Genomic DNA, 27,442 nt, shown 5'->3' on the forward strand with positions numbered 1-27,442 from the left:
GGATCGATACCTGGACTTAGTTTGCGGGTTGTGGAGATGTGTTTTGTTTACTCTCACATATGTCTCAAAATATAACTACTTTACTCTCCTCATCTCATAATATAACTAATTTACTCCTTCCATATCAGAATGTAAAGTGTTTTGCTTTTGTCTTAAGTCAAACTTTTTTTTCGAAAGTTTGACAAAGTTTACGGGAAAATGAAGCAACATTTATAATGCCAAACAAATATATTATAAAAATATATTCAATGGTGGAATTAATGAAATTAATTTGGTATTATAGATATTGCTATATTTTTATGTTTACTCAGTCAACCATGAAAAAATTTGACTTGGGAAATATCAAAACACCTTACGTACATTCTGAATGGAGGTGGTAGCATTAACGGAGTGTATTATAAAGTGTTTTGGTTTTGTCTTAAGTCAAACTTTTTTAAGTTTAACAAAGTTCACAAGAAAACGAAGCAACATTTTCAACGCCAAACAAATATATTAGAAAAATATATATTCAACGTGGATTTAATAAAATTAGTTTAATGTTGTAAATGTTGCTATATCTTTCTATATACTTAATTAGTCAACCATGAAAAAATTTGACTTAGGAGAAAATCAGAACACCTCACGTACAATCTAAAACAGAGGAGATGGCATTAACATAGTGTACTACAGATTATTTTTAGAACGAGAGATTATCAATATAATAAAAATAAAGGTGTTACTACCTTCGTCTCTTGATAAAAAGGATTATATCTTTCCGGAGGAGCGGAAGGGTTTCTAGTTGGTCCATATAGTTACATAGAAAAATCTCATATATGGGTTGGAGGTAGTAATATATTTAGATCATATAGTTAATAATTAGTTATGGAGGTTGTAGGATTTTATTTATTATCTATGTAATGTTTTATTTTTTTTTACGGGGAATCTATGTAATGTTTTATTATTACAACTCGTATTAAATATTAGGCAAAAAATACAAAAATGTCCATCAATTAATAAATCTAACAATGTGTGCTATAGTGCAAAATTTGTTAAGACGCTAGCTTATGAGTTATTCTATCCGTGACAAAAATAGATGTTTTAGGACGGAGGGAATATGAGACTTCTCGTAACAAATCACACTGAAGTACTCCTTAACATCCATTCGCCATCTTATAGTGGTGTTTTCATTAGTTAGTAAATGTGGTTTTGTTCTTGATGAGACGATTGATTGGTTGGTTTATTACACCTAAGAACATGTATTTATTAATTAACTACAGCTGTGGCTTTTGTATTCTTCGCTAGAATATATATGTTATAAGGTAATCTAGAAAAGCTTTGTCAGATGGAAGACAAGGACAAAACACAGTACAAGAAAGTTAGGAGTAGATCATTCACTTAAAAGCAATTTAAATAATTGAACGACTAATATATGATAGGTAGAAACCCAGAATGTAGTAACCAACTAAACATTTAAAATGGAATATCTGGTGTCTATTTGGTTGCATTTGATCCATTTACTAGTCGCTGTGTCTGACCAATGATAGCTAGGGAACACTTGGTTCAGCGTTGTTTGATTACTCTTTTGTCAGCATGTGGAACAAGTTAGACTTGTATGTGAAGTGCCTACGCAGCCTTTGTCTCTGTCACTGAACAAACTGCTATCAAAACTTCAATTTGTAGCATAAAGAGAATCCCAAGGATCAGGTTAGATAAGTAACCACCACCTTAGAGCAGGTACAATAGCAGATTATTAGCTAGCTATAAATATATTTTAATAAGATAAAAAATAAAAGAAAATAACAATGTGCGTATGATAGGTGAGACCATATATTAATAGTATAGTAAGTATCTATTGGATGAATTGGATGAATTGGCTATTAGATCGGCTATAGATAAATTAGAGCTAGTAGTGGGCTATACTATTAGACTTGCTCTTATAACATGTCTAAAGCACAATTGAATCTCTATTAGACTTGCTCTTATAACATGTCTAAAGCACAATTGAATCTCGTCCACTCATTGCGGGGAGCTCATAAACTGGTTAGTGAATGCAACTTGATATCGAGATATTGATAAACGTTTCATCCACATCTTCTGCTCATCGATCTCAAGCTGTGAAAACTCATGAAATCACTAGGTCAATTGTTCAGACAAACATATAAATAAGTCGAGATGATTATTTGTGGGCTCTCCATCTACAATAGTCAATCGAAAACCCGTTGGTTTTTATCCGACTCTTGCACGTGTGACCCACATCAACGCGTTTACGCTGCCGATATTTGTGACCTTCCCTAGTTTGTCTAAGACAACCATCTCATAAAAAAGAAGTTTCTCTGACACAATTTGGGCTTAATGTGACTATCGTCATCTGTAATTTTGTCATCTTTCTCTAGTCTAAACTTTGAATCCTTGTCAGACCTACCAAACGAATGCCATGTCCATGTCAAGGATAAAGTGCACGATAATATATAGACAGCAGGTAACCAAGTCAATTGCACTGTTTTGGTATCATGCTTTCTGAGAGACAGACAAGAAAACACTACAAAAACGATCCATTCCAACTGGAATTGGGATGAAGACGTACAGGTCAACGAGTCAAACATGTAAAGTCTTCAGTTTACAAATTAGTCCTTGATTGCAGCAACTAAACAATAATTGAACACTTACAATAATGATTTGTTAGTAACTAGAGAAGTTAAGAACTTGCGCACATGAGTATGGATTGGTACGAAAAATGTCACCATGTTAAAGACTTCACATTTTTATCCTTAGATTCTGCAATTTTAGGTTTGTGCTAGGCATGGCAACAAAGCAATGCGCCATTTTAAGTGGATCACCGAGTCATACTGAGAAAAATCTAGGCAAACCACATGATGATTACTGACTTAAAATTCCTCTCTAACTAAGCAATTGGATCATCCTTATCGCCTATCAGATAACACGCCTAGGCAAATTCATCTTAGCGGGTACGTTGTCTGAAGGTGCTGCATCAGGAACTGAGCAGAGTGTACATGACGAAGTGATGAGGGCATCTCGATGTTTGACATGTCTATGTCCGGTACTTCCTCTGCTATCTCCTCTGTCGTGAAAGGAATGCTGCAATTTGCAGAGGTTAGATAGGAAGGATGATGAATGTACAGGTCAGATAAACGTATGCAATCAAAGCTCATGGACATTTTGGGGGCACTAACCTCAAGTCGTCATCCAAGAGAAATGAATTTGACACTGGATTTTGTGCATCGCTGCTCACCATGTCCCTCATTTTGGCAACAACCTGCAATTAAAGAAATCCACAAGTTAGCCGAAAGAAAGAACATGGCCATAGATCACAGTTCACAGCTCAAGAGGAGATGAGAACATGCCTCGGCTGATACACTGTGGGTACCATATTTGTCATCCCAGTACATCGTACATAGACGATATATCTGCCTCACACTTAACGCCTGACAGATATCCGTAAAACAAAATAAGTGCGCCGTGTGAGGAAAATAAATTCTATGTGAAGTATAAATTGTATAGTAGAGAAAATTCTGCTATTGTAAGTTGTCTATACCGGACAAATATTTTTCTTAATCTGCTCAAGAGTCCTTTTGCTTTTCTGTGCAATAATCTGCAATTTCCAGTAAATATTATTAACAGAAGGTAAGGTGGCGTGGTAATAATTAATGGCAACCTCTAGCTACGTAAACATGATATATACTAGATATTACCAGAAATTCAACCGCCTCTCTGATGTACTTTAGCTCATCCCAAGCTGCACCTGCATGCTACAAAGTAGAAAAGATTAGATGCTATATTCATCATCAGCAACGAAACAAGAGCTACAGCTGCAACAAACCTCTTCTGTAGCATCCAGAATCCATTTCTCCAGTACACAGAGCCCAGTTTTCACATATTCTCCATTTGAAAATGTGCAACACTCCCGTCGTAGGAGCAAGCTTAGACATGAAAAGGAGGAAACTAAATCAATATTTTGTTGACCAGCAGCCTTACTGAAATAGTAGTTGGCATGCATGAATCAGACTGACCTATTGAACAATTGTACATTTATGAAGGAGAAAACTTGAGTTACTAGCTTGCGAATGAAAAAAGAAGGCACCTGAACAATGGAACATTGATATATAAGATTTTTAAGGGCTCTAAGGTCATAAAGACAAACAACTACAAGGACCCCACCAAAAATTACTAAAAACTAGGAACAATGGACAGAAGTAAAATAAGCTGATAAGGGCATGTTTTATAAAAGAGGTGAATGTTGCATCTAATCTTAACCATATCATCAACTAATAAATGTAGAGGTAACATGTACAATATATTACATCTATACTAATTCTAATACACTAGCCCCAATATTTGTTTGCCCAATCTACTCTTCCTCTCTCTCCTTTTGTCTTGAATTTTGTGTAGTGGTTGCCTCTTGCATAAGAGGTGGCTCCTTATCTCTCTCATCTTATCTCTCCTCCACCTCACTATTTAAGCTTATGTGGTACCTAGTAGATTGTGCTTTGATGCCCATAGTACTTGCCCTAAGTAGAAACAAAGAATTTCACCAGAGCATCCTCCAGCTGTTGTACCAGTGAATGGCATAACATACCAAACTACATAACATGATTCCGAAAAACTGAATGGTCTGGGTAGTATATAAAAAACATATACGACCCCATTATCATTCACCTAAAACTAGTCATCAAATGCAAGGGCACACTTCTACAGAAAGGATAAGAGAAAGTTCAGAGGTACATCTGCATGACTTTTCTACAGATAAAATGCTAGTTAATCAGGATGGAATTTGATTTAAAAAAAGGTACTGCGTATTTGGAGTAAGAACATCAAACGGTGCATGAAAAACTCACAAAGTTTTTATGCAGCCTGTCCATCAATGAGTCCAAAAATTTTATAATCCGATCCCAGTGAGCACTTATTGGTTGCTGCAAGGTCACATCAGGCGATCTCGACCTCCTTCCACTGCCTCCTCGAGCAAGTTTTGGTGCCTTTATTTTATCAGTGTCATACAACAGTTGAACTTAGTTTTGAATATGAATAGGTTGAATGTACATATGCCATCAATGACTTTGCTAAAGAAAATATTAGCTAAAAAAATTGCTTACTTGAATGCAGAGGCTCAAAAGAGGTGATATCTCTTTCTTAAGATTGTCACGGATTAAGCCAAATATCTTCTCCAAGGAAGCAGTTAGTTGTTGCTTAAACAACATAGCTGGGTATTTAGCATCTATATGCGACATGCTATTCCGTTGTCCAAAAGCTTTCAAAGGTGGTCTGAGAGCCTGTAAAAAAAGTTTAGACATGATAAACAATAATTTCAGATATATGGGTAGCAATTTATCTGGTAAATAAATTTTCTTTTTAGAAATACCAGTTCCATGTATTCCGGAAACCATCTGGTTTCAGCTATCTTGTCTTTACATTTTTCTTATTTAACATGCTATTGTATTTCCGTAATTTTATAGTTTTATATATACTTTTATACGAGGATTAAATGCCTCATAGTTACTATTGGTCAGAATTAATTTAATGGGTAAACAGCTACCTGCTAGCCACTCAATGAGCCCTGATATATAACAGCAGGGACAGATATATATTTTGGAAAAATACTTGCGCAATACAGGAAATAATGCAGTTGCGAAAATTTGTTTTAGATAATGAAAATCTTATCATGAACAACGGAAAATATGTATAAACTGAAAAGCTGATAATTAAGCTTGAGGGTTGGAACTGACATCATTTGCCTTTTCACATAAGTGAGGATCTGAAGAAGATCTAGAAGGCGCCGCGATGAATCCTTTTGACCGTAAGTTTCTTTGCAACAGACATAAAAGGGCAGATGCATTGGCTAGCCAGTAAGGCAGAATATCATTCTCATTTTCTGTCTGAAGAACAAAACGTTAAGGCCAGTAAACCATGGTCATGTAATGTAAGCAGTTAAGGGTATAAAATAGGATGCCAACCTTCAGAACTGTATTGATGTTCTGAATTATGAAGTCGAAAATAGTTGTTCTTTCAGCCTCGAATACTCCCCAATGGAGAAGACATTTGTAAATGACACATGCAGCGACTGGTTTTCCCTTCTTGAATCCCATATCATCCTTGATGCACCGCTGTAGAAGTTCATGGTACTCCTGAAAGGAATCACTCAACGTGATTACCGACTTGGTACAAAAATAATCCATCGCTGAAGCTACACAGAAGTTGTATATAATTTTCTGAAGATAAGAACACATGCTGTCAGTTTTCTTTAGGGAGAGAGTGTCGTAGGCATTGGGCCGAGAGGCCAAGGCCCATGGACCTGATTCCTGGCGAGTGAACAGTACCACAGGTACTGTAGCATCAGGTTATGTGATAAGATAGGATTATGAGATAAGATAGATCGTATCAAGTTAGTTACTTCGGGTCAAAGTCCTACCATCTCTATATAGGGGATGGGACTGTATCTATCTATCTATTATGTATATCTATCTATTATGTACTAAAAGTCCATTAAACTTCCTACAAACGTTCCTAAACCGTCATGTGGCATCCTATAAACACTCCTAAGCTGTCACGTGGCACTAAAGAAAATCTTAAAAATAAAGCTAACCGTTAATTTTCATTAAATTTGGTGGACCCATTATTTGTAGCCATTAGATTTATCTTTGAAAAAAAATCGTCTTCTCATATCTGGGCCCACCTGGGCCTGTTGGCATGACGTACGTATATACGTACGTTTCTTACGTCTACTTCCCCTCTCAATTATGTCCCCCACTTTATTACCTATTTCTTTTCCTATTTTCACGCTTTTAGAAAAAACAAAAATGCTATTGTTAAACAATTAAACAAATATAACATCTTAATCATAAAACTAATATATGATCCGCTCGTTGACTATTTTACATTTAAAAACTCATATCCACTTTAATTCAACTTTGAGAAGAAATATGTCACATTAATTAAGGCTACATCATCCGACTTTTTCGTGTCACTTAAAAAATTATAGAATTATAAAAAATAGTGATATATATTTTATCACCGTACAAAACTTGATAAAAAAAATAGATATAATAAAAGTAAAATGAACATGACATTGAGTAATATTAAAAAAATTAGACCCCCATTCTAACACAACAAAAAGTCAAAATAACATTATTAGATTTTTAGATTTGTAGTGTGCTACTTACAAAAAAATGATTTGTAGTGTTCATATTTTTAATATCAACTATGAATATATTGTAGGTATAGATGAGTTAAAAAAGATAGATTTTAATAGATCATTAAAAATTTTATTTTATTTTTAGTTAATAAAGTAATAGCAGCTAAAACACTATAACTGATAAAAAAATTATTATAATTATATGCATACGTACTCTCCCCTTCGGCTCTCTCTTCCTCTCTGTCTCTTATTCAATTCTTTGGTATTCTAAATGTTAACTCATTTATCAAAATAATTAATAATTAGAAAACTAAATAATTAAATTTTTTAAGTTATATCCGACCTACTTTTAGTTTACTTGAATTTCTTTTATTTATAATTAAATATATAATTCAAGATTTATATTACCCATATTTTATGTATTAAAATAAAAGTTTTCATTTGAACATATACACCAATCTTTTACAAGTAACTAAATACTCCCATCGTCCAAAAATAGGCAATCTAGATAGAGATTTGACACCACCTAGGACTATGAATATGGACATATGGATGTAGCGTACTTGACCCATATAGACCCATATAGGGCTTACCTTATGGATCAATTGTATTTCACATTCAAATCTACGTATTAATTATACTTATAAACTATTAGTCACCAATCGCTGAGCCAAGATTTATTGGCAAGGTCATTGTTTAAGAAATTGACTATCCAAGATTGGATAAACACCTATGCTATCAAGTTGTAAAGAAGGACGCAAACTGGCAATATTGATTATATGACATATCACCTCATAGCAGTTAATAAACACAAATAACTAAATTAGTTGTACAATCTCATGAAATAAAATAAGAATTGCATACTCATGACTTTATTTAAATTAAAAAGTATAAGTATAAAACAACATGAAAAATAAGAAATTGAAAAACCTCAATATAAGAATGCGATATTTCAAAAAACTTGACTATATGCACTATATCATATTAAATCAATCTACATAACAAAAATTGATTAAACATCCATATAGCACTTTTAGGTAACCATGTATCATGTCTTAAAAATTAGAAAACAATTCAACTTAACTTGATGGATTCATTATTTTCATCAACTAGATCTATTTTAATAAAACCTTAAGTCGAGACATGTCATGTTTTAAAAAATATAAAAACAACAAAATAAATTCTGAGATAAAACAAAACATCTTATGTCTTAAAAAATATAAAAACATCAAACGAAATTCTAAGATAAAACAAAACATCTTATAATACATTTTCGCTTAAATTATTTAGAATCCATCCTTATTTTTTAGCTACTAAAATAGATGAGAAACAATCAATGTTGAAACAGCTATAATTTTTCATAAGCTACACATCCGTTTACTTATATGTTTCGGTTAATATTTCACCTTTATAAGTTTCTCAAACACAGTCTATGATGCATGCCCACGCGAATGCGTGGGCTACCTTCCTAGTTCATTTAGAATTAAGCAATGAATATCAATTAGTCTAATCTCTTTCTCCAATGTTCCTCTCTCCAACCTAAGTCTACATCCCTTCTACAGGAGCCGACGCTGCCTGGCTATCTCCCGGCGGTGGTTATCCCATCATGGCCTCAGGCCGTGACAACATGCTTCAATATATAAGGGATGGGATTGTATTCATTTAGAATTAAGCAATAAATATCAATTAGTCCAATCTCTCCCTCCAATGTTCTTCTCCCCTACCTAAGTCTACATCCCTTTTCCAGGAGTCGACACCGACTACCTATCCTCCCAGCGGCGGTTGTCCCATCATGACCTCGGGACGTAACAGAGAGAAAAACAGAGTCTACCTCATGTCTTTCTGAGTTCATTCTTGATCTTCTTAACTCTGTCGGGTTGTGCGGGAGAGGCACGATCTTTACAGGTGAAGATTCCTGAAAGGAGATTTGTATAAGAGTAACTGAGATGACCCTACATCTTTAACGAGAGTTAGGTTTTGAGCATCTTACAATCAATGACTTTGGGCTGCATGGGGAAGACCCAATAGGATGGCTCTACCAACAAAAATAAATACCTTCATTAGTACTGTAGTTTTTGACTCAGAATATAGTATACCTCAATTGAATAGAATATAAGGTCCATGTACCATGGTGCGGCTATGCCTAGGAGATAAGCTTAAGGCCTTCTGCCTCAATAAATGGTTCTCATCTTCTAAATTTGAGATCTTATCCTCCAAGCTGTCATAACAAAAAGTGAATTATTTAGTAAATGAGAGTTGTGCATGACAGTATGGTCAAAATAAGAAAAAAAATCCTTTTGTATACTCGTTGAGGAAAAACATGTAACTATCAGACTATAAAAAAATAACAGAACTTTTGCAAAATACCTCCTGCGAATAACACTGAAGCCTAGGATATATATACTATTGTAAGAGGGAAATTTACTTTTTCAAGTTGTCCCGAAGATGCAGATAATTTCTTTCCACGCCATGAAGCTTGTCCATATTATCATGGCTGCATTTTTGGGCTTTCAAGAGCTCTTGTTCCATTTCTGCATTCTTCCCCTGCATAAAATGTACGATTTAACGCCGTTAAAACTATCACATTTCAGTCAACATATGAAAGGGAAAAATAATAGTCCTGGAATTGTAAATAGGAATGCTTATGTTATATCATTGTTCAGCTAGCAGAGACAATGAGTTGAACACTAAATATATATACAATAATTAAATAACATCGTATTGAAATATTGATAAGTAAAATTCATAGGTCATGGGTCTGAAATTGTTGGGATCTAAAAGGAAAATTGTATATTCTTCAAAATTGGAAGTAGTGGACTGAAAATGTAACTAGAGCTCAAAACTTGAAACAAGGACATAAAATAAATTTAACTGTTCTAGGAGGTGGAAACACCTTTAGTAAAGTATTTTCCCTCTTTAGTTCTTCTATCTGAGCAAGATTGCTGTGAAGAAGTTCTTGATCCTTGATTGATAACCCTAACTGTTGTTGCATTGATGCAACTTCCTTGCAACCATTAATTTTTTCTTCATTGGCTGCCTCCAACTCACATTTTAATGATTCCACGATTTTGAGAAGCTTAGAGACTTCTAGTGCCTTCGACTCTTCTGCAGCTACCTGGACATACACATGACAATAAAATTGTCAATCATCAAAAAATAATAATTTGTAATAAGCAATCACCAATTGTGTTTTTTTTTCTTGTCAAGCTACCACATTTTTTTTAAGAAAGAGGCTACCACATTTTTTCAGGAATCACCAAGTGTTAAGTGAGAATAAATTAACAAAAATATGTCTCACAAAGAAGCATACCCTCTGCCTCCTTTCTAGGGTGAATCGCAAAGTAAGATCTTCCAAGCTCCTCTCAAGTTTCCCTTTTGCTTCACGCAAAGCTCCAGTCTCATATGCAGCCTTGAAAATAAGTTCAGTCCTTGAAAAATTTTCCACTAGGCAATATGGACTAAGAGCACCAATGTAGAACATAGTTTTAACAGTATATGCTACATGTGAATAAATATTCTGGTGCATACTCTGAACCTTTTTTATAAAAAAGAGTCAACAAAAAGCATGAACAAACTGAAGCCAACTCATAAAGAAATCGAAAATCAGAAGTCAGGTCTAGCCAAGATCTATTATCTAGAGAAACTTGCTCACAGCAACTATAATAATTGTGGATATTCTAGCGACCCACTCACTGAAGATGCAGTTATGATTTTCCATCAGAAACCTTCATACTATTTAAATGCGAGCTTACCCATTATCAAAAGAAAAAATCGCCATACTAACCAATGAATCATAACCATAAGCATATTTACCAATGTGACAATTTTATGGATGTGTTTGCTTTGGTATGATAAGTGATGGTATTAATTAGCAAAACAGGTTTTGTTGATGAGTAACATTACTTAATGAGCCAATTATCAAAAAAAAATTGGGACATCTTATATGTGTAAGAAATTTAACAAGCTTCCAGATATCATTTGAAGTTGGGGTCTACTTCCAACCACATAACCAAAGGTTTATGTGAGATTAGATAACAATCAAAATTCATACTTGTTTAAGGTTCCGAAATGCCCTTTTAGCAAGCTTCTGTCTCCAACAACACTGGATCAGAATTGTTGCATGTCGGTATTGCCGATGGAAATCATAGAGCTTCTTCATTCTCCACAAGGCCTATGTGTTAAATGGGCAGGATTGTTAGTACACATCAAATACATAGACAAGCAATAGAGGAAGAGAGAACAATAGCATAATCATGGAGATCTTCAAAGGGGAAAGGGCAACATTCTCAATGCAATGAGAAACTTATGTAACCTGAAAGTTAAAATCAATCATCAAATGTTCAAAACCTTGGTTTATAAAGAGTTCAATAAACAAAGAAGAATTTTAATCCCAAAATTGTTATTTGCAGAACTATTGAAATTCATTTATCTCAAAACTAAGTAATTTCAAGGCTTAATCATCACGTACTTCCTGTTTCGAAGAAAAAAATAGAGCAGATAACATACAAGGTGTTGAAGCAGAAATAGAATGAACAATAATAAGAACTACAATAGATTTGCATGAATTTACAGTTGTAGCAAATGTGATCTAATGGTGTTTTGTACGACCTTTTCTTGTATTAATGTAATGATACACAGTTCCTCTGTGTGTTCGAGAGAAAACAAAGCAAATTTAATCTAACGGAAGATGAAGCTAATTTTCTCCTAGGTGTTAATATAAAGTTAAGATTAGACAGAAGATACTAAACTATGACAGTATTGACATGCTTGGTGCACCTGAGGTGATTGTCATTCTTTTTTAGTGATATGGAAAAATACTGCACATGCAGTGTCCACAAAATTTTGAAGGCTTCAGAAACTTAGAAACCGAGCATAGTTGTTTATACTCACTGAACATCAATTAATTGTGAATGATATTTCCGTGCGTACGAGAGAAACAGAAATAGGTTTTGAGTAGGTGAGTGTGCAAGAGAAACAGAAATAGGTTTTGAGTAGGTGAGTGTACTTTGATTCATCTGGTTCAACAGGCTCAAAGATCATGCTGACCTGGATAATGGTAGCAGCTTTATTATTCTTCAATTGCAGCAATTTCTGGATTGCTAGCATATAGCGAACACCAGACTGGATAACAAGAGCTGAAGAACGGAGATGCAAATATTCACACCGACAGAACCATCTCCGAGCATACTTTTCTACTGAAACAGCTGCTGCTATCTGTCTCTTAGCATCAAGCAAATTTCGTGCCAAACACCCTGCGAAACAACAGTTGAAGTCAAAGGCCATTATTTAAGCATCGTAGATGATTTTCATAGTGCACAAACCCTGTTAGTATGATTGAAAAAAGATCTGTCAGGATACTTCAACATTTACATAAGAAAAAAGGAAATCGGTCTTTTTTGGAGAGGAAAAATGTTTTAAATATGGTTCTGTAAGACTTCTAATTAAGGAATTTATTATGTGATGGAACCCTAATATTTACTCCACAGGAAACAACATTGGAAGCCCAAGAAATGTTTGTCAAAATATTCAAGTTGCCTCAGGGAAACATAAGGCATCATGTGAATTTGATTTATGGACGACTGACCATATAAGTGTAAAGGAAATCACTAGTAACCAACTCCACAAAATTTTCATGAAGAACGTAAGTGGTTATGACATAAGAAAAGGTTATGACATAAGAAAACACATCTGTGAAAAAAATCAAGGGAAACAGAAGATTCCGTATATCATTTTTTTTCTCGAACGGTGTATCATATTTTACCTCGGCAATATGCTTGGAGAGAAACAGAAGCTTTCTTAGTAGAATGAAACTCCTTGCAAGCAACAAAGGTTCGAAAGCGACCCTGAACTATCCTGGCAGCCTTTTCCAGAATCTCGGTACGTTTGGAGTCCAAAACAGCAATCTGGCCAGCCCTGAGAAAAACTTTTGTTCTGCCAAGCTGAAGAATATAGTCAGTCTTGCAAAAAGGTCGATTACAAATTCAATACTGATAACTATATTAAATTATCTATATGCAGCGCATGAAACAATCGCCTCTTCGACTGTTATGACTGGTTCTGCCAGTGATGTACATTATAAGAGCAATGTACTTGATGGTTTTTAAACTTCATAATCAGTTCCAACTAATGATTTGAGTATTAAAGTCACATACATATAACTCTAAATCCTTAAATTCTTCAATAAAAGCCAAAACTAAAACAGGCAAAGCAATAATAAAATAATGAAAAAATAATAGCTGCCTCAGAATGGTAGCTGGAAGACTGATTAGTTCAATATGAATGCTCAGAGGATACTCAACCAAAGCAAAGTTAAGGCAAAAAGGAACTTATCCGCAAATGAAATTTTCATATTAAAAGCCTCAATAAAATTAGGATACTGTACTTGAAAGTTCTCAAGATGTAATTGCCTTAGTATTTTTTCTGTCAGCGATTTCTCATCAAACCTGTAACAGGTAAAAACAACATTGTGTTCATCAACCTATAATAAAGCACAAACAAATCTTCCCACGAGCCCAGACATAATTAAAGTATGGGACACCTCTTGTGCAGGTAGAGCAAAAGGTTACAGCACATTGAATATATATGTGGTTGCATGCCACAATATTTGTGCCAAAAGTGCGGCAAGCCATTGCATATGACAGGAGGCACAGGGGCCAAAGAATATTTTGCCCACCACATCCGTTGTCTAATTAAACACTAGACACAAAAATCAAGTACTTGAATGTGGCTAAGGTTTGCAAGAATACAAGCTAAGGGAGTTTAATTAGAATAACATCTTTTTCTATGCATGATGTGAAGTCAGCTTTGTTAAGCCACCTGGAGAGACATTGCATAGACTTTCTCATAACAATGGAGTTACTAAGCATTGTTCCTATAAAAAAAATTACAGAAGAACTAAGTACAGGCATCAGCATGCAAGGGCAACTGACAACTCACCTTTTCAGCCTAGAAGGACTAAATATGCAACATATAAATCTGGTTTAGACTAATTCCACAAAAAGAACTGCCTCCAGATAGATTCCCCAACAAAAACATTTTGATTTCTCATATTTTCTGAATATCTAGCATGAATGTATGAAACTGGATGTGCAAGTCAACAACTCTCATGTAACAATCAAGATCAAAGTGCAACATATTGTACATATAGGCAAAAGGCTTAATAAATGAGGGTTGCAGACATTATGAGCCACAAAAAATGCATATACCGTTTAGCATAAACAAAAGCTTCCATCTAACTGTCACTAACATACTAGCCATAAAGTTAGCACAATATCACAACGATCTTGAATTCTAGCATGCCACATATAAGTCACGTAACTTCCCTAACCATGATGCTCATCCAAATACCTAAATTTAGGTATGCAACATAAACAGAGTAGATATGTAAACTGAATAATGCAATCAATTTCTCCCTGATGAAAGATCACTATCTGGTTTTTGCTCCTTCATTTATAACTGGGATGTTGAAATGATTTGGCTACATCTAGTGCCCTCAATTCCGGGAATTTCATGTAATCATTGCAAAGAAAGCAAATTACACTATGCGATAAGATGGGAAGTGTCAAGAAGTTCAGAAGTACTCTTCAGTCTTAAGAAAGCCAGTAAATTACCTTTCATCCATATGTTCTGGAACAAGAAGTCCAAAGCGATCAATGAATTCGGTATATGTCCTCCTTGTTGGATAACCAGCAAGACTTATTCTAATAGCCTCAAGCACACCCTAGAAAAAAAATCCAAGGAAGTAACTAAATTGAATCGTAAACCATGACATAGTAGTGCATGTGAGTAAAGTTTAATGGTACTAACCCCACTACGTAGTTGCTGTAGTACACTTCCATTCTCGAATTTCTGAGGATAGTTCAGAGAATTTGGTTTTACACAACGAATGTAGTGAGGTTCTGTTGAGCTGAGTGTTTCCATAAGCGCTTGGAGTTGTTGCTGTGAAGATTAGACAACTGACCACATCATAAGTAAACCAAATAAAATGAAATTGGTAACATGGATAGTCTGGAAGGAAAGGAATGCACGTGTGTTTGATGGACGAGCTACTTCAGCGGTTCACCTTTGTGCCACAATTGTCGACGAATGGGAAACATGGAAGGCTGCTGGGCTACTGAGCGCAATCGCTGGCGGTTAATTTGCTGAGGTTTTAGCAGCTGTGCTTGTTTGTTGTCTTTATTGTTGTGAAGTTTTTTCTGTAACCTAAGCCTTTTCTGGTTTAGGGGCTGCTGTAAAACTTTCTCTCCTTCTTAATGCAAAACTTGGCCGGTTATCTTTGCCGGCCCGGCGAAAAAAAAATAAAATGAAATTCGCAGATAAATATATATCTGTTAATTTAAAACATTCAATGATCTAAGTGTCAGTTCCACTTGAGCACACATGTGCATTAATGCACACACAAAGAAATGTTGCCATAAAAAATTATTTCCTGGATTACAGAATTTAAAAAGGAATATTTGTTTTGAAATATGATTTCTTTTGTGTTTTTTTTCAATACTGGCCCTTTATTAATCACCTTATTACCATGAAAGTTAGAGAATAATCATGAGTGTGTTAGAAAATTAAACATTTCAAATTATGATGTGAATAAATTATACAAGAATTTTGAAGTGGATTATCTATATTTGGCCAAATATGTAAATAAACATATGATAAAGTCAAGGACAAAGAACCATACGGAATGATAACAAGACATAAGGCCATCACTTGTCCTGTTATGATGTTGATCACTAATAGACAGAAAGGAACAAATTGAAAATAACAACAAATTTAAGTAATCAAGTTAGAGTAGAAAAACCATAAAGTGGAAAATGTACCTTAAACCGAGAAGCTATAGAAGAAAACTTATAAGATGATTTTGATGGGTCATCTTGTTGCAAAGCAAAGAGCCTAGAAAGGAATGAGCATTTGGAAGAACAAAGAAGATTCTGATGCTCCAAATTTACATAATCTCGGTTCTTCTCCAAAAATAACTCAGTTTGGTATATCACCTGGAACAATATGGAAGTCAATCCCACATGTTCTAACCCATTCAAAAGCAATGGAACTCCAAGCATGTCTTACAAGAAATGCTGGTCACGGGACATGCCTTTCCAGCAAAATGCGAGAGGGCAAAATCTGTCTTTGAGAGCTTTGGCTTTTCCAGACGCGGATGAGCTTTAAAATTCTGAAATAGCTTCATTGCAAAGGTCTCATGTGTTGATTTTCCAAGCATGCTGTGTAACAAGACTACAAAGAAATCAAAATGTAGAACTCATAAGTGCACAATATTTAAAGTGGGCATCTCACCATGCTTCATCCAGAAGTGAAACAATCCCAATTGGTTTCTGCACAGTAGAACAGCATTAGCACAACCAAATTATTCAAACAGAAATAAACAGGATATAAGCAACAAAGATTTTCTGCAAATTTGATGAGAGAACAAAATCAGAGTACAATTAAATATGCACTTCATAGACACATGAAATATTAGTTGAGAATATGTTTAGGGTTAGTTTATATGGATAAAAGTAACTGCTGTTATTTGTTGTAGATACGATGGTATTCTTGTTGTTACAGCATTAGAAACAAATTGAGGGAAGATCACATCAACAGAGAAACATAAATAGGGCATGGTACTGCATTCCACAACCACACAGCTACATACACAGTAAAACTGAAATATCGTATATATTTTTCCAACCTTCTTTTCAAAGTTTAGTTCAATGAAGAGTATAATTGTATAAAGAACAAAGTGTTAATATAGTCATAATTATGGGTTATAAAAATATTAGAGAAATTGTTGTGCAATCAAATACATGAAATGAGTGTAGTGTGCATAAGGTCAACTTCAATGCTCTGTTGCAGTTACTAGATCATTCAGTACATCAATGATGTTGCAAGATCATAAACAAGTTATTTTACGTCTGGCATGTGTTGTCATCAATATAGGTATTATCGAACCATTAAATAACTCTAGAATGTAATCAAGTTGATAATGGCATATCAAATTATCACTTCTGCAAAGCAACATATTTGACAGACATGTCACACATGTCTTGCAAAAGTTTATACCTTTTCAATGAGATCCAATATGTCTTGATTATCAACGAATTCAATGTAGCTCCAATTGATTTCTTCTGTTTTGTATTCCTCTTGCTCCATCTTGAAAACATGCTGAATAGGGAGACAAAGTAGTTCAAATCATGTGTGCGCGCACACACACACATGAGAGAGAGAGAGAGAGAGAGAGAGGTCATAGCATACCTTATTAAAGTGCTGTTGAAGTTTTTCATTCGCAAAGTTGATGCACAGCTGCTCAAAACTACATAGAAGAAAGGTCATTAGCGGTTCCACAAAGACAATATATAGAAAATAAAAACATTATCAACAAATACAATTTTTACCAATAATACTAAATCTACAAAGAGCCAATAAGATAGACCAATAAGATGTGTCCTATTTCATAATATTAATCAAGGTTCCATTAGAATTCCTCTAACAATTTATCCTCACATTACAGTTTTGTTTTGTACACTGCTTATTTAGTAGTTCAATTTGGCTCTGCTTGTGTTGGTAGATAATATTATAAAAAAGTGTGCCATATATGCTTGCACATGGTATTATTTTGAATCCCGCAGATCTTTAAGGAAAGGAAAATGAATACAAATATAAAACTTCAAAATCAGTTTAATCTGCCTCAAGTCTAGTTGGCACAAATATGAGTATAACACATAACTTTGTTAGCTTCAAAGAATTAATTAAAAGCTGACCTATTATATTTAAAACACTCAAAACCATAGATATCTAATACCCCAATTAGTGCCCTCGACTCCATGTCTTGTCCAATGGACATATTAATATTGTCAACAAGCCTGCAATAAGAAAGATATAAGCATCATTCAAAATTCTAAAACAGGATATGACAAGAGAAGGATATACCAATCAAACAATTGAGCATATACAGTCTTTGCCAAAGCATCACGACTAATTGCAGCAGCAGAACTGTCAACTGCCTTGACGATGTTTCCTTCAGGAGTTTTAATTGTGCGATAGCACAGAGTTGAAAGCAAAAGGCTTCCATCAACCCTACAAAAAAATCAATTAATACAATGGTTCCTGTACATCGCATCTTTTGTTGGTAATGTCTAATTCTCAATAGATTTGTAGGCAATCCTCATGAAAAATTATTAAAATCAAGCTGCTAAAACTTTAAGCATGACTATCCATTACTGTACAGATGAGTCAAGCAGTGAATAGGGAAGCAATACTGTACATACAGAGTTGGAGCTTTAACACTATTTGTAGACCCATGGGCAAATATTGGTAAGGAACTACTTATCAGAATTGGTCAAATGCACAAGAAATTTTTGATGAACACAATAAAACAAATGACAACTATGAAGAAAACAGAAGTTTCAGGTATTTCTTCATCTTCTTGAACTATGGCGACGATTATTGAAACAGACCAATTAAGATTGCTACTTGTAGAAAAGGTCATCTTTTGTGAGGGTAACTGGACTGATTCTTGGAATCTCGGCTATTCTAGGAAAATACAGGTTATGATTCAAAGAGGCCATGGTCAGGAAACGTCTTTTAGCAGGTTATCAAATGGTATATCAAAAGCTATTAAGAACTGAAGGAACAAATACTACACAAGTTGGCCTAAGAATGGGCATCATCGGTCGGTCCAGAAGACAGAATAGATCTGATCAAAACACTCACATGAGCAAATCAGCAGCCATTTGGAGATGGAATTTAGACTTTTCATCCTTGATAGCAGATGAATCAAACTCTTTCCCAGGAGAAAATTCAATATTTCCTAGATGAAGGATAGCAGCAACAGTTCGGAATATGGCTTCCTGTTAATGCAAGCAAGCTGTGAGTCCAAGGTATTTGTTAAAAAAAAAGAACTAATTGAACTTTCTTGGCCAAGTAGGAATAAGATTAATAATAACCTGGTGAGAAAAACTTATACCAACAATATCCATTGCTCTCCGTGTTTTCAAATATTCCTCTGCTTCGTTGACACCTTCTAACTCATATGTATGGCTTTGATTTAGGTAGTTAAAGTTCCTAGGGTGAGCAAGTTTGTATTTATCTGCATCCTGGAGACACAAATATTCACAAATCATAAGCCATCATTTATGAGATAACTCTCCAGCGTGATATATTACAGGTGGAGATGAGGACTGATACAAGAAAGGCTTGTGCTGGAAGAATGTTAAACTGAATAGAAGATTCTATTACTTCTGAAAGGAACAGCATAGTCTCAATCTTTCTAATTGATGGTAATACCAAACTTCACTGAAGTGTGGACACAGAATGATTATGTAGAACAAACCATTCTCATGCTATCACTATGCGGTTTACAACATATACTGATCAGGAGATAATCCAGGGAATTTTATTTACAGTATTGCACCCAAAGTTTACAGAGTGTAATATGGTTTTAGGAACTACTGAGATTAAAATGGCAGCATTACCACATTATTTTCAAGTGATTCATCAACCATAGTTTTATTTCGTAATTTGTTTTGACTTTTGAGTTTGCCATCAATGTCCTTTCTCATTCCCCTTAAGAGGTTTAGTTGAACTATGATGGTATAATCATCAGCGTACAACACTAATAACGTGCAGGAAACATTGGCAATTAAAAAAGAACAAAACTGCTATGGAAAATTCTGGCATTTCATTGTACTGGTATGGAATTTGTAGAACAACATTTGCAGCTTCATATTATGGGCAACATTAATACAGTATATAAAAAAAACACCAAAATAAACTCCAAGTGTATAAACAAACCTGCCCAGATGCACAAAGTTGATAAAAACAGTGGTAATTCCTTTCAGACTCAGATATCTGTACAACACGAGACCTTTCCAGAAGATAAGTTCGAACTGCAGCTCCCGATATTCTACCTGATTTGTCAAATTGAATCTCAACAAATTTCCCAAAGCGACTGCGATCAAATCAAATAAATAAATAAGGATAACATGAGGGTATACACAACGAAATAGTACAGAACCAAGTGGCACAATGCCAATCTGCAAGTCTACAACCCTTCCCCTCATCCCTTTGGATATGATACAACAGAAAGCTTTCTCCCTGTGGAGTTTAGTGATAAGCACTCTTATATTTCTTCATTCTGTTTTACTGGGGGATAACACATCTGTATTGATTGCACTTTTCCCAACTAAGAACTAATGTTATCTCAGTTTTCCAAGCCAAACAAGAGGGTACATATATTTAGTTGTGGTGCACAGCTCAGTCAAACAAATTTGTTAACAATGGGAAAATTCTTAAATAAAGCTCACCTGGAGTTATCATTCCTCACCGTCCGTGCATTACCAAATGCCTCCAACAGTGGATTTGACTGCATTAGAATAACAAAAAAACAGATGGAAATGTAATAACTGGTTTAGAACAAAAATACAGATGGAAACTAGTTTTGATAAACCACCTATAGCCTGGTTGGCTGGCTCTGCTTTTCAGAAATTTAAATTAGTTCATCCCCACCCCACTTTTGACACCTTATTGCATTCTAAAAGGTGTATCAGTATCACTGATTCTAAGACATGTTCCAGAGTTCAAAAGTTTTAACTACACAAAAGCGCTTAGTTTTCCAAAACCCTGCTATATTGTCTCCAGAATTGCTTTTCATGACAGATCTGAAATACTTACTTCTAGAACTTGTTGCTCCACAGATCTTATATCACCTGTTGAACGGCCCCCAACAAAAGTAAGATATCGCATAATAAGCTTTGTGGTCTCTGTTTTTCCAGCACCACTTTCTCCACTGACTAATATGGACTGGCTGCGGTCCTCACTAACCATAGCTCTACAAAATGGAGACAGTGTTACTCCATACTCTATAGCATAAATTCCCAATGCAGGCTTTCCATGTATACCTGTATGATGCATCTGTAACAGCGAAAACATGTGGACTCAATTCACCAAACTGCACGCCTCTGTACTGCTCCATCATGTGCATATCATAAAGATGAGGTAGCTTCGCAAAGGGGTTTACTGCGATTAAAATACGCCCCGTGTATGTCTACCAAATAACAAAGAATCATCAGTATAATTATCCAGTGGCAGAGCCAGGGCCTGGCTACCACGGGCAATGGCCCGGGCTCCGCCTGTCACATGCAGCTATGCATCCATAGATTAACACTTAATTAGCTTGCTAATTACATTGCTTAGTTCACTGCTAGGCCATATGAAGCAACACCACATCAACAGATGTGCTTAACACAAAGTTATAAAGCAATTGCTCATGTTAAAATGATCTATGTACTATATAGACTTGTATATTCTTCATTTGTTTGTTAGGTTTGCCCGAGCTCATAAATTTTTTTGAATCCACCACTGTAATTATCCAAAGTAGAATATAACAAGTAACATAAACAAGATTCCACATCAGAAATTCCACTTATGTGATTGCAGGCATCAATCTGGTTTCAACAGGAGTAAGATGCCCATGCAATCCAAGAAACAATTTCAATATGTTATTCACTAGAGTAAAAACCATGGAATCAAGTGTGCCACAACACAACCTACACAGAAGCAGGTAAGGCACACCATAACAATTAGAACTGTGATGGTCTCTACTCATTCTTTGCTGTTTGCACCCACATATAAATTATAACACGATTACCCTGATCAATAAAGGAACAATATAGACTGCGAGGGCGACGATATATTGTGGATGATGTGGACCCTTTTATGTCAAGTGATGACGAGGGCGACGATATAGACAGCACCCTACTCGCTCACTTAGTAAAAGATATTTCGGAGATTGATATGGATGATGTGGACCAATGTAACAAAATTTGTGACTTGTTGGTTTCCACTAGAAAATCTAAATCATCTTCAAAAAGGAAATCGTGGAAGTCTCATCCCAAAAATCCAAAAAACTCTAAAATGGTTTCCTCGTGAAGGGTATTTTTTGGAATAGTAGAGGTCTTGCGGACTTGGCTAAATATAGGTATGTGGCAGAGATTGTTAAAAGAAAAAAGCTAGACTTTATTGCGTTGCTTGAGACAAGAAAGTGTGAAATGTCAAAGACAAATTTAGATCACCTCTCTGGAGGTGCTGATTTTGTCTGGCATTGTCTCCCGCCTAAGGGAAGATAAAGAGGTATACTTCTTGGAATTAATGCGACTGTCTTGGATCTATCTTTAATTGTTGAAGGGGAATTTTTTGTTAAATTTCATCTCAACAATAGGGAGGATAATTTTAAATGGATTTTGATGGCTGTGTATGGCCCGGCCCAAGATGGATTTAAATCCAGTTTCTTAGCGGAGCTAGTTCGTACATGCCAACAAAATCATCTACCCACTCTAATAGGGCGGGATTTCAACATTCTAAGAAGTAGTGCGGAAAAAAAAACAATGACCGATTTGACGCTCGTTGGCCTTTTCTTTTCAATGCTGTGATTGATAGCTTTGACTTAAGAGAAATTGCTCTAACGGATAGGCAATTCACTTGGGCAAACTCGCTTCCTACGCCGACGTATGAGAAGCTAGATAGGATTCTCACTTCCACAGATTGGGAATCTAAATACCCCCTGGTTTCGGTCCATGCACTAGATAGAGGGGTGTCAGATTACACGCCTCTATTGCTTGACACAGGGGAAGCGGCCTTCGCTGGAAACCTTAAGCAGTTCAAGTTGGAACTCAGCTGGTTTCTGCGAGACAATTTTCATGAACGTGTTACCGAAGTTTGGAATAGGCCAGTCAAGGGCCAGAATGCAGTCCAAAGATGGAATAATAAGACGAGCGCTTTACGCCGAGGTTGGTTAGCTCATACCAATGGAATTTTTAAATAGGAAAAAGCCCATTTACAACAGACCATTGACTCACTAGACATCGCTGCAGAGGTTCGTCTCCTTTCGGATCAAGAAAGAAATCTTCTTGATCAATCGTGGGATAATCTTGCAAGCATACTTCACCAAGAGGAAATTAAATGGTACCAATGCTCAAAAGTGTCGGATGTACTCCTAGGGGACATTAATACGAAGTATTTTAACATGATTGCCAACGGCAAACATAGGAAGAAGAGGATCTTCTTTCTAGACCAAGATGAAGGAAAAATTGAGGGGGTTGATGCTTTGAAAACGTACATTACGAATTTTTACAAAAAAAACTCTTTTGACCACCTGAGGAAAATTCGGTTTCGCTTGATGAGAGCATAACTGATGATATGGCTCAAGTTACACAAGCTGAAAATGACTTTCTTACTGCCCCTTTCTCGGAAAAAGAAATAACGGAAGCAATCTTTGCAATGGAGCATAATAAAACTCCTGGTATAGATGGTTTCCCAGTTGAATTCTACCAAAAATTTTGGGAAGTCATCAAGCAAGATTTGCTGAATTTATTTAATGAATTCCATGCTGGCGGTCTTCCAATTTTTGAGCTAAATTTTGGGGTGATTACTCTTATTCCGAAAGTTGAAGAAGCAAATCGAATCCAACAGTATAGACCTATATGTTTGTTGAATGTCAGTTATAAATTATTCACTAAGGTCGCCACAAACCGAATTAGCTTGATGCAGACCATTTAGTGAATCCAACCCAAACTGCCTTCATGCGTGGGCGAAATATCCTAGATGGAGTCGTCATCATACATGAAGCACTACATGAGTTACACAGGAAAAAGTTGAACAGGGTGATATTCAAAATTGACTTTGAAAAGGCCTATGACAAGGTCAAATGGCCCTTTTTGCTACAAACTCTACGGATGAAAGGCTTTTTGCCCAAGTGGATTTCTTGGATCGAATCTTTCATATCTGGGGGAAGCGTGGCAGTTAAAGTCAATGATGATGTCGGGCCTTTTTTCCAAACTAAAAAAGGCCTTCGGCAAGGAGATCCTCTCTCTGCAATCCTTTTCAACTTTATTGCTGACATGCTAGCCACCTTGATAAATAGGGCCAAAGCACAAGGGCAAGTAGATGGTCTTGTACCGCGTTTGATTAATGGGGGGCTATCCATATTACAATATGCCGATGACACGGTGCTTTTTATGAATCATGACCTACAAAAAGCTCAAAATATGAAGTCTGTGCTTCTAGCTTTTGAGCAATTGTTAGACTTGAAGATTAACTTTCATAAAAGCGAACTGTATTGCTTTGGTGAAGCACTTGAATATAGAGATCAATATAACCAACTCTTCGGTTGCCAGGTAGGCAAGTTCCCTTTCCGATATCTTGGCATCCCGATCCATTATAGGAAGTTAAGAAATGCGGAATGGAGAGAAGTGGTTGAAAGATTTGAAAAGAAATTGAGTAGTTGGAAAGGAAAACTTCTCTTGTTGGGAGGGCGACTTACTTTGATCAACTCAGTACTCAGCAGTCTCCCAATGTATATGATGTCTTTCCTTGCAATACCTAGCGGGGTACGTAAGAAACTTGACTACTTTCGATCTAGGTTCTATTGGCAAGGGGATGGACATAAGAAAAAATATCGGCTCGCTAAGTGGGACATTATTCGTCGTCCCAAAGATCAAGGTGGGCTTGGAATTCACGATCTAGAGGTAAAGAACATAGTTTTACTTAGCAAGTGGCTATACAAATTGCTCACCACAGACGGAATGTGGCAACAGATGCTACGTAATAAATATTTGGGAACACAACCTCTATCTCAAACCTTTTGGAAAGCGGGAGATTCTCATTTTTGGACTAGTCTTATGAAAGTCAAACAAGATTTTCTTAGGTTTGGGTCCTTTCGTATTAGAGACGGCTCTCAAATAAGATTTTGGGAGGATAAATGGTTGGGTAATGCCTCGTTAAGAGATCAATTTCCTTGTCTCTATAACATTGTTAGGCACAAACATTCGACTATCTCACAAATCTTTCAAAACAATCCTCCAAGCTTTTCATGGAGACGAGATTTAACCGGAGCAAAATTAGCTGCTTGGCATAATTTATGGCCTCGCATAGCTGATTTGGTTTTGACACAAGAGCAAGATGAATTTCGCTGGAATCTCACTCCTAATGGGGTCTTTTCAGTCAATTCTCTTTATTTAGCTCTTGTCCATACGAGTATCCCAAATATCAATAGACGCATTTGGAAGATTAAGGTACCGCTCAAAGTGAAGATTTTTCTATGGTACCTACGACGGGGCGTAACTCTAACCAAGGATAACCTAGTTAAGCGAAAGTGGAAAGGTAGCAAGAAATGTTGCTTCTGTCATAAGAACGAAACCATTCAACATTTGCTCTTCCAATGTCATCTTACTCGCTTGGTTTGGTCTGTTATTCATTTGGCCTATAACTTACAACCTCCTCAAAATATGACTCATATGTTTGGGCGTTGGTTTACATGTGTTCCTAAAGACATGAGAAATCTAGTTTTGATGGGCGCAACAGCTCTTTGTTGGTCTATTTGGCTAAGCAGAAATGGGGTTATTTTTTATAACAAGATGGTGTCTTCTCCTTTGCAGGTTATTACTTTAGTCACCCGGTGGCTTCGCACCTAGGCTATCCTCCACAAACCGGGTCTTCAGTATACTATTGTGGTGGTATCGCGACGTTTGGACCAAGTGGCACAGGAGTTTTTTACCCGGTAGCATGGTTGGCAATCTAGTCTACGGATTGATAGCCACTAATATTTCTGTTTTGTGAGAGGGGTCTTCATAAGTCTTTCTTTGTGTGTGGCTATGTGAATTTTATGCGGAGGCCGGGAGTGGGCTCAGTTGAAATGTATCATCTTGGTGTATTTGACTGAGTTTTTAATGAAGCTTCCATTATCGAAAAAATAAAGGAACAATATCCTTGTCCCACACACACAAACACGCACGCATGCTACTGATACAGAGGATTACTAAGACGCGATGATGGTTTTCATGCAAAGTGAGAGTATAAAGGGCAATACTTACATAGATTTCATTGAACCCATACCGCCGAGCGAGATTGCAGAGCACCCCAGGCTCGTGGAGGTAGACCAGCTTGGTCATGTCGTCGACGCCCCCGAGGTCGGCCTCCGTGTCCCTCGGCAGGACTTTCTTCCCATCGACCACAGCCTGACAACAACAACAACAACAACAATACCAGAAACCACACAGCCCCGGCCAGACATATCATCAAACACATAGACTGCACACAGCCGCGGCTCGCCGCTCACGCCGATCAGAGCAAGCATGCATGCAGGAGCACGCTCCAGGCCAATGTTTTAGCTACCTTGGCGCCGCCGGCGAGGGTGACAGTAACGGAGGACGGCGAGGAGGAGGCGGGGGATGTGACCACGGCCTCGGCCCACGCATGGTCCGGGTGCTCCACCCACACAGCGGTGCCGGGGCGGAAGAGCATCGCGGCGGGCCGCGGCGGCGGCGAGGAGGAGGAGGAGGAGGAGCCACGACGTGGTGGTGGTGGTGGCGCGAATGGGTGGTAGAATGGAGATGCTCATTTGGAGGGAGGAGCGCTGGAGCGGTGGAGATGGAGGGAAGGGGGCAAGGAGCAACGGAAATGGCGGGAGGGAGGAATCGCACTGCAACGCAACGCGTGGCGATCTGCCCGACCGTTGAGGATTGGAGTCCTTGCAATTTCGCAGGCGCATTTTTTAAGAAAAAAAATTAAAATGCATGGAGGGTTATTAAATTTGTTTTTCACTTTACTTTTAAAATATCATAAAATCTAAACCGATAAGCCTCTCGGTTAAGTGTTAACCAAAGACCATCCAATTATGAAAAGAAGTACTACCACACGTGCATGCCTATACTTTTTTTCCTCTTAAACATGCATGTCTTTTTCTTACTTCTTATAAAGTTTTCTTTTAAATTACTTATCCGATCTACCATCCGATTACACTATTGTGTTCGTTACAATTAAATCTTCACAACAAGATCTTACATGATTATATTTGCAAGATCTTGTTATAAAGATTTAATTCTTACGAACACAACGGTGTAATCGGATCGTAGATCGGATGAGTAGTTTAAGAGAAAATTGTATTTGAAGTATAGGTGGACAGTGTCTCTCATAGATGAAGTGGTAGCTGGTTTGTCTAAACCAGCTACCATTAGTTGTGTAGTCACATCCTTAAAATATACATTTGACTTATTAATATGACTACTAACTATTCACGCGAGATATCTTGTACACATAGTATATATGTCATTAAGGATTGAAAAGGTTGCATCTAAAAATATGCGGAGAACTCCCTATGGCGAAAGTGTTATCATCCCCTAAGGGGACATCCCCCTACAGGCATCACCGTTGGATCATTCACGGAGATTCGAGTTGTATTGTCCAATCTGTCATGCTTTAATGGAATACCGGGATTGGTATTTCTGGTATACATGGAATGCTACAGTGTGTACTGTATGGTGTGGTACAGTCCCT

General features: G+C 36.5%; 1 protein-coding gene across 1 annotated transcript; it reads right to left on the reverse strand.

Moving 5' to 3' along the window:
* Positions 1-2,513: 2,513 nt before the first annotated feature.
* On the reverse strand, positions 2,514-26,551 carry LOC4348547 (protein OPAQUE1). The gene is made up of 38 exons (XM_015757865.3): positions 26,282-26,551; positions 25,981-26,124; positions 21,013-21,158; positions 20,786-20,942; positions 20,419-20,477; positions 19,907-20,063; positions 19,060-19,209; positions 18,827-18,963; positions 18,044-18,190; positions 17,875-17,976; positions 17,369-17,426; positions 17,177-17,278; positions 16,412-16,449; positions 16,212-16,338; positions 15,940-16,113; positions 14,930-15,061; positions 14,734-14,843; positions 13,506-13,566; positions 12,885-13,062; positions 12,170-12,375; positions 11,175-11,294; positions 10,434-10,532; positions 10,017-10,238; positions 9,549-9,667; positions 9,251-9,341; positions 9,114-9,158; positions 8,955-9,038; positions 5,946-6,116; positions 5,718-5,867; positions 5,088-5,264; positions 4,833-4,970; positions 4,008-4,078; positions 3,818-3,917; positions 3,690-3,746; positions 3,533-3,589; positions 3,342-3,422; positions 3,171-3,253; positions 2,514-3,075 (listed from the first exon to the last, which is right to left on the reverse strand). Exons 1-38 carry the CDS (start codon positions 26,408-26,410, stop codon positions 2,934-2,936), a joined length of 4,521 nt encoding a protein of 1,506 aa, XP_015613351.1. The 5' UTR covers positions 26,411-26,551; the 3' UTR covers positions 2,514-2,933.
* Positions 26,552-27,442: the final 891 nt, after the last annotated feature.

Source organism: Oryza sativa, chromosome 10 (assembly GCF_034140825.1).
Source record: "Oryza sativa Japonica Group chromosome 10, ASM3414082v1".
NCBI lineage: Eukaryota > Viridiplantae > Streptophyta > Magnoliopsida > Poales > Poaceae > Oryza > Oryza sativa.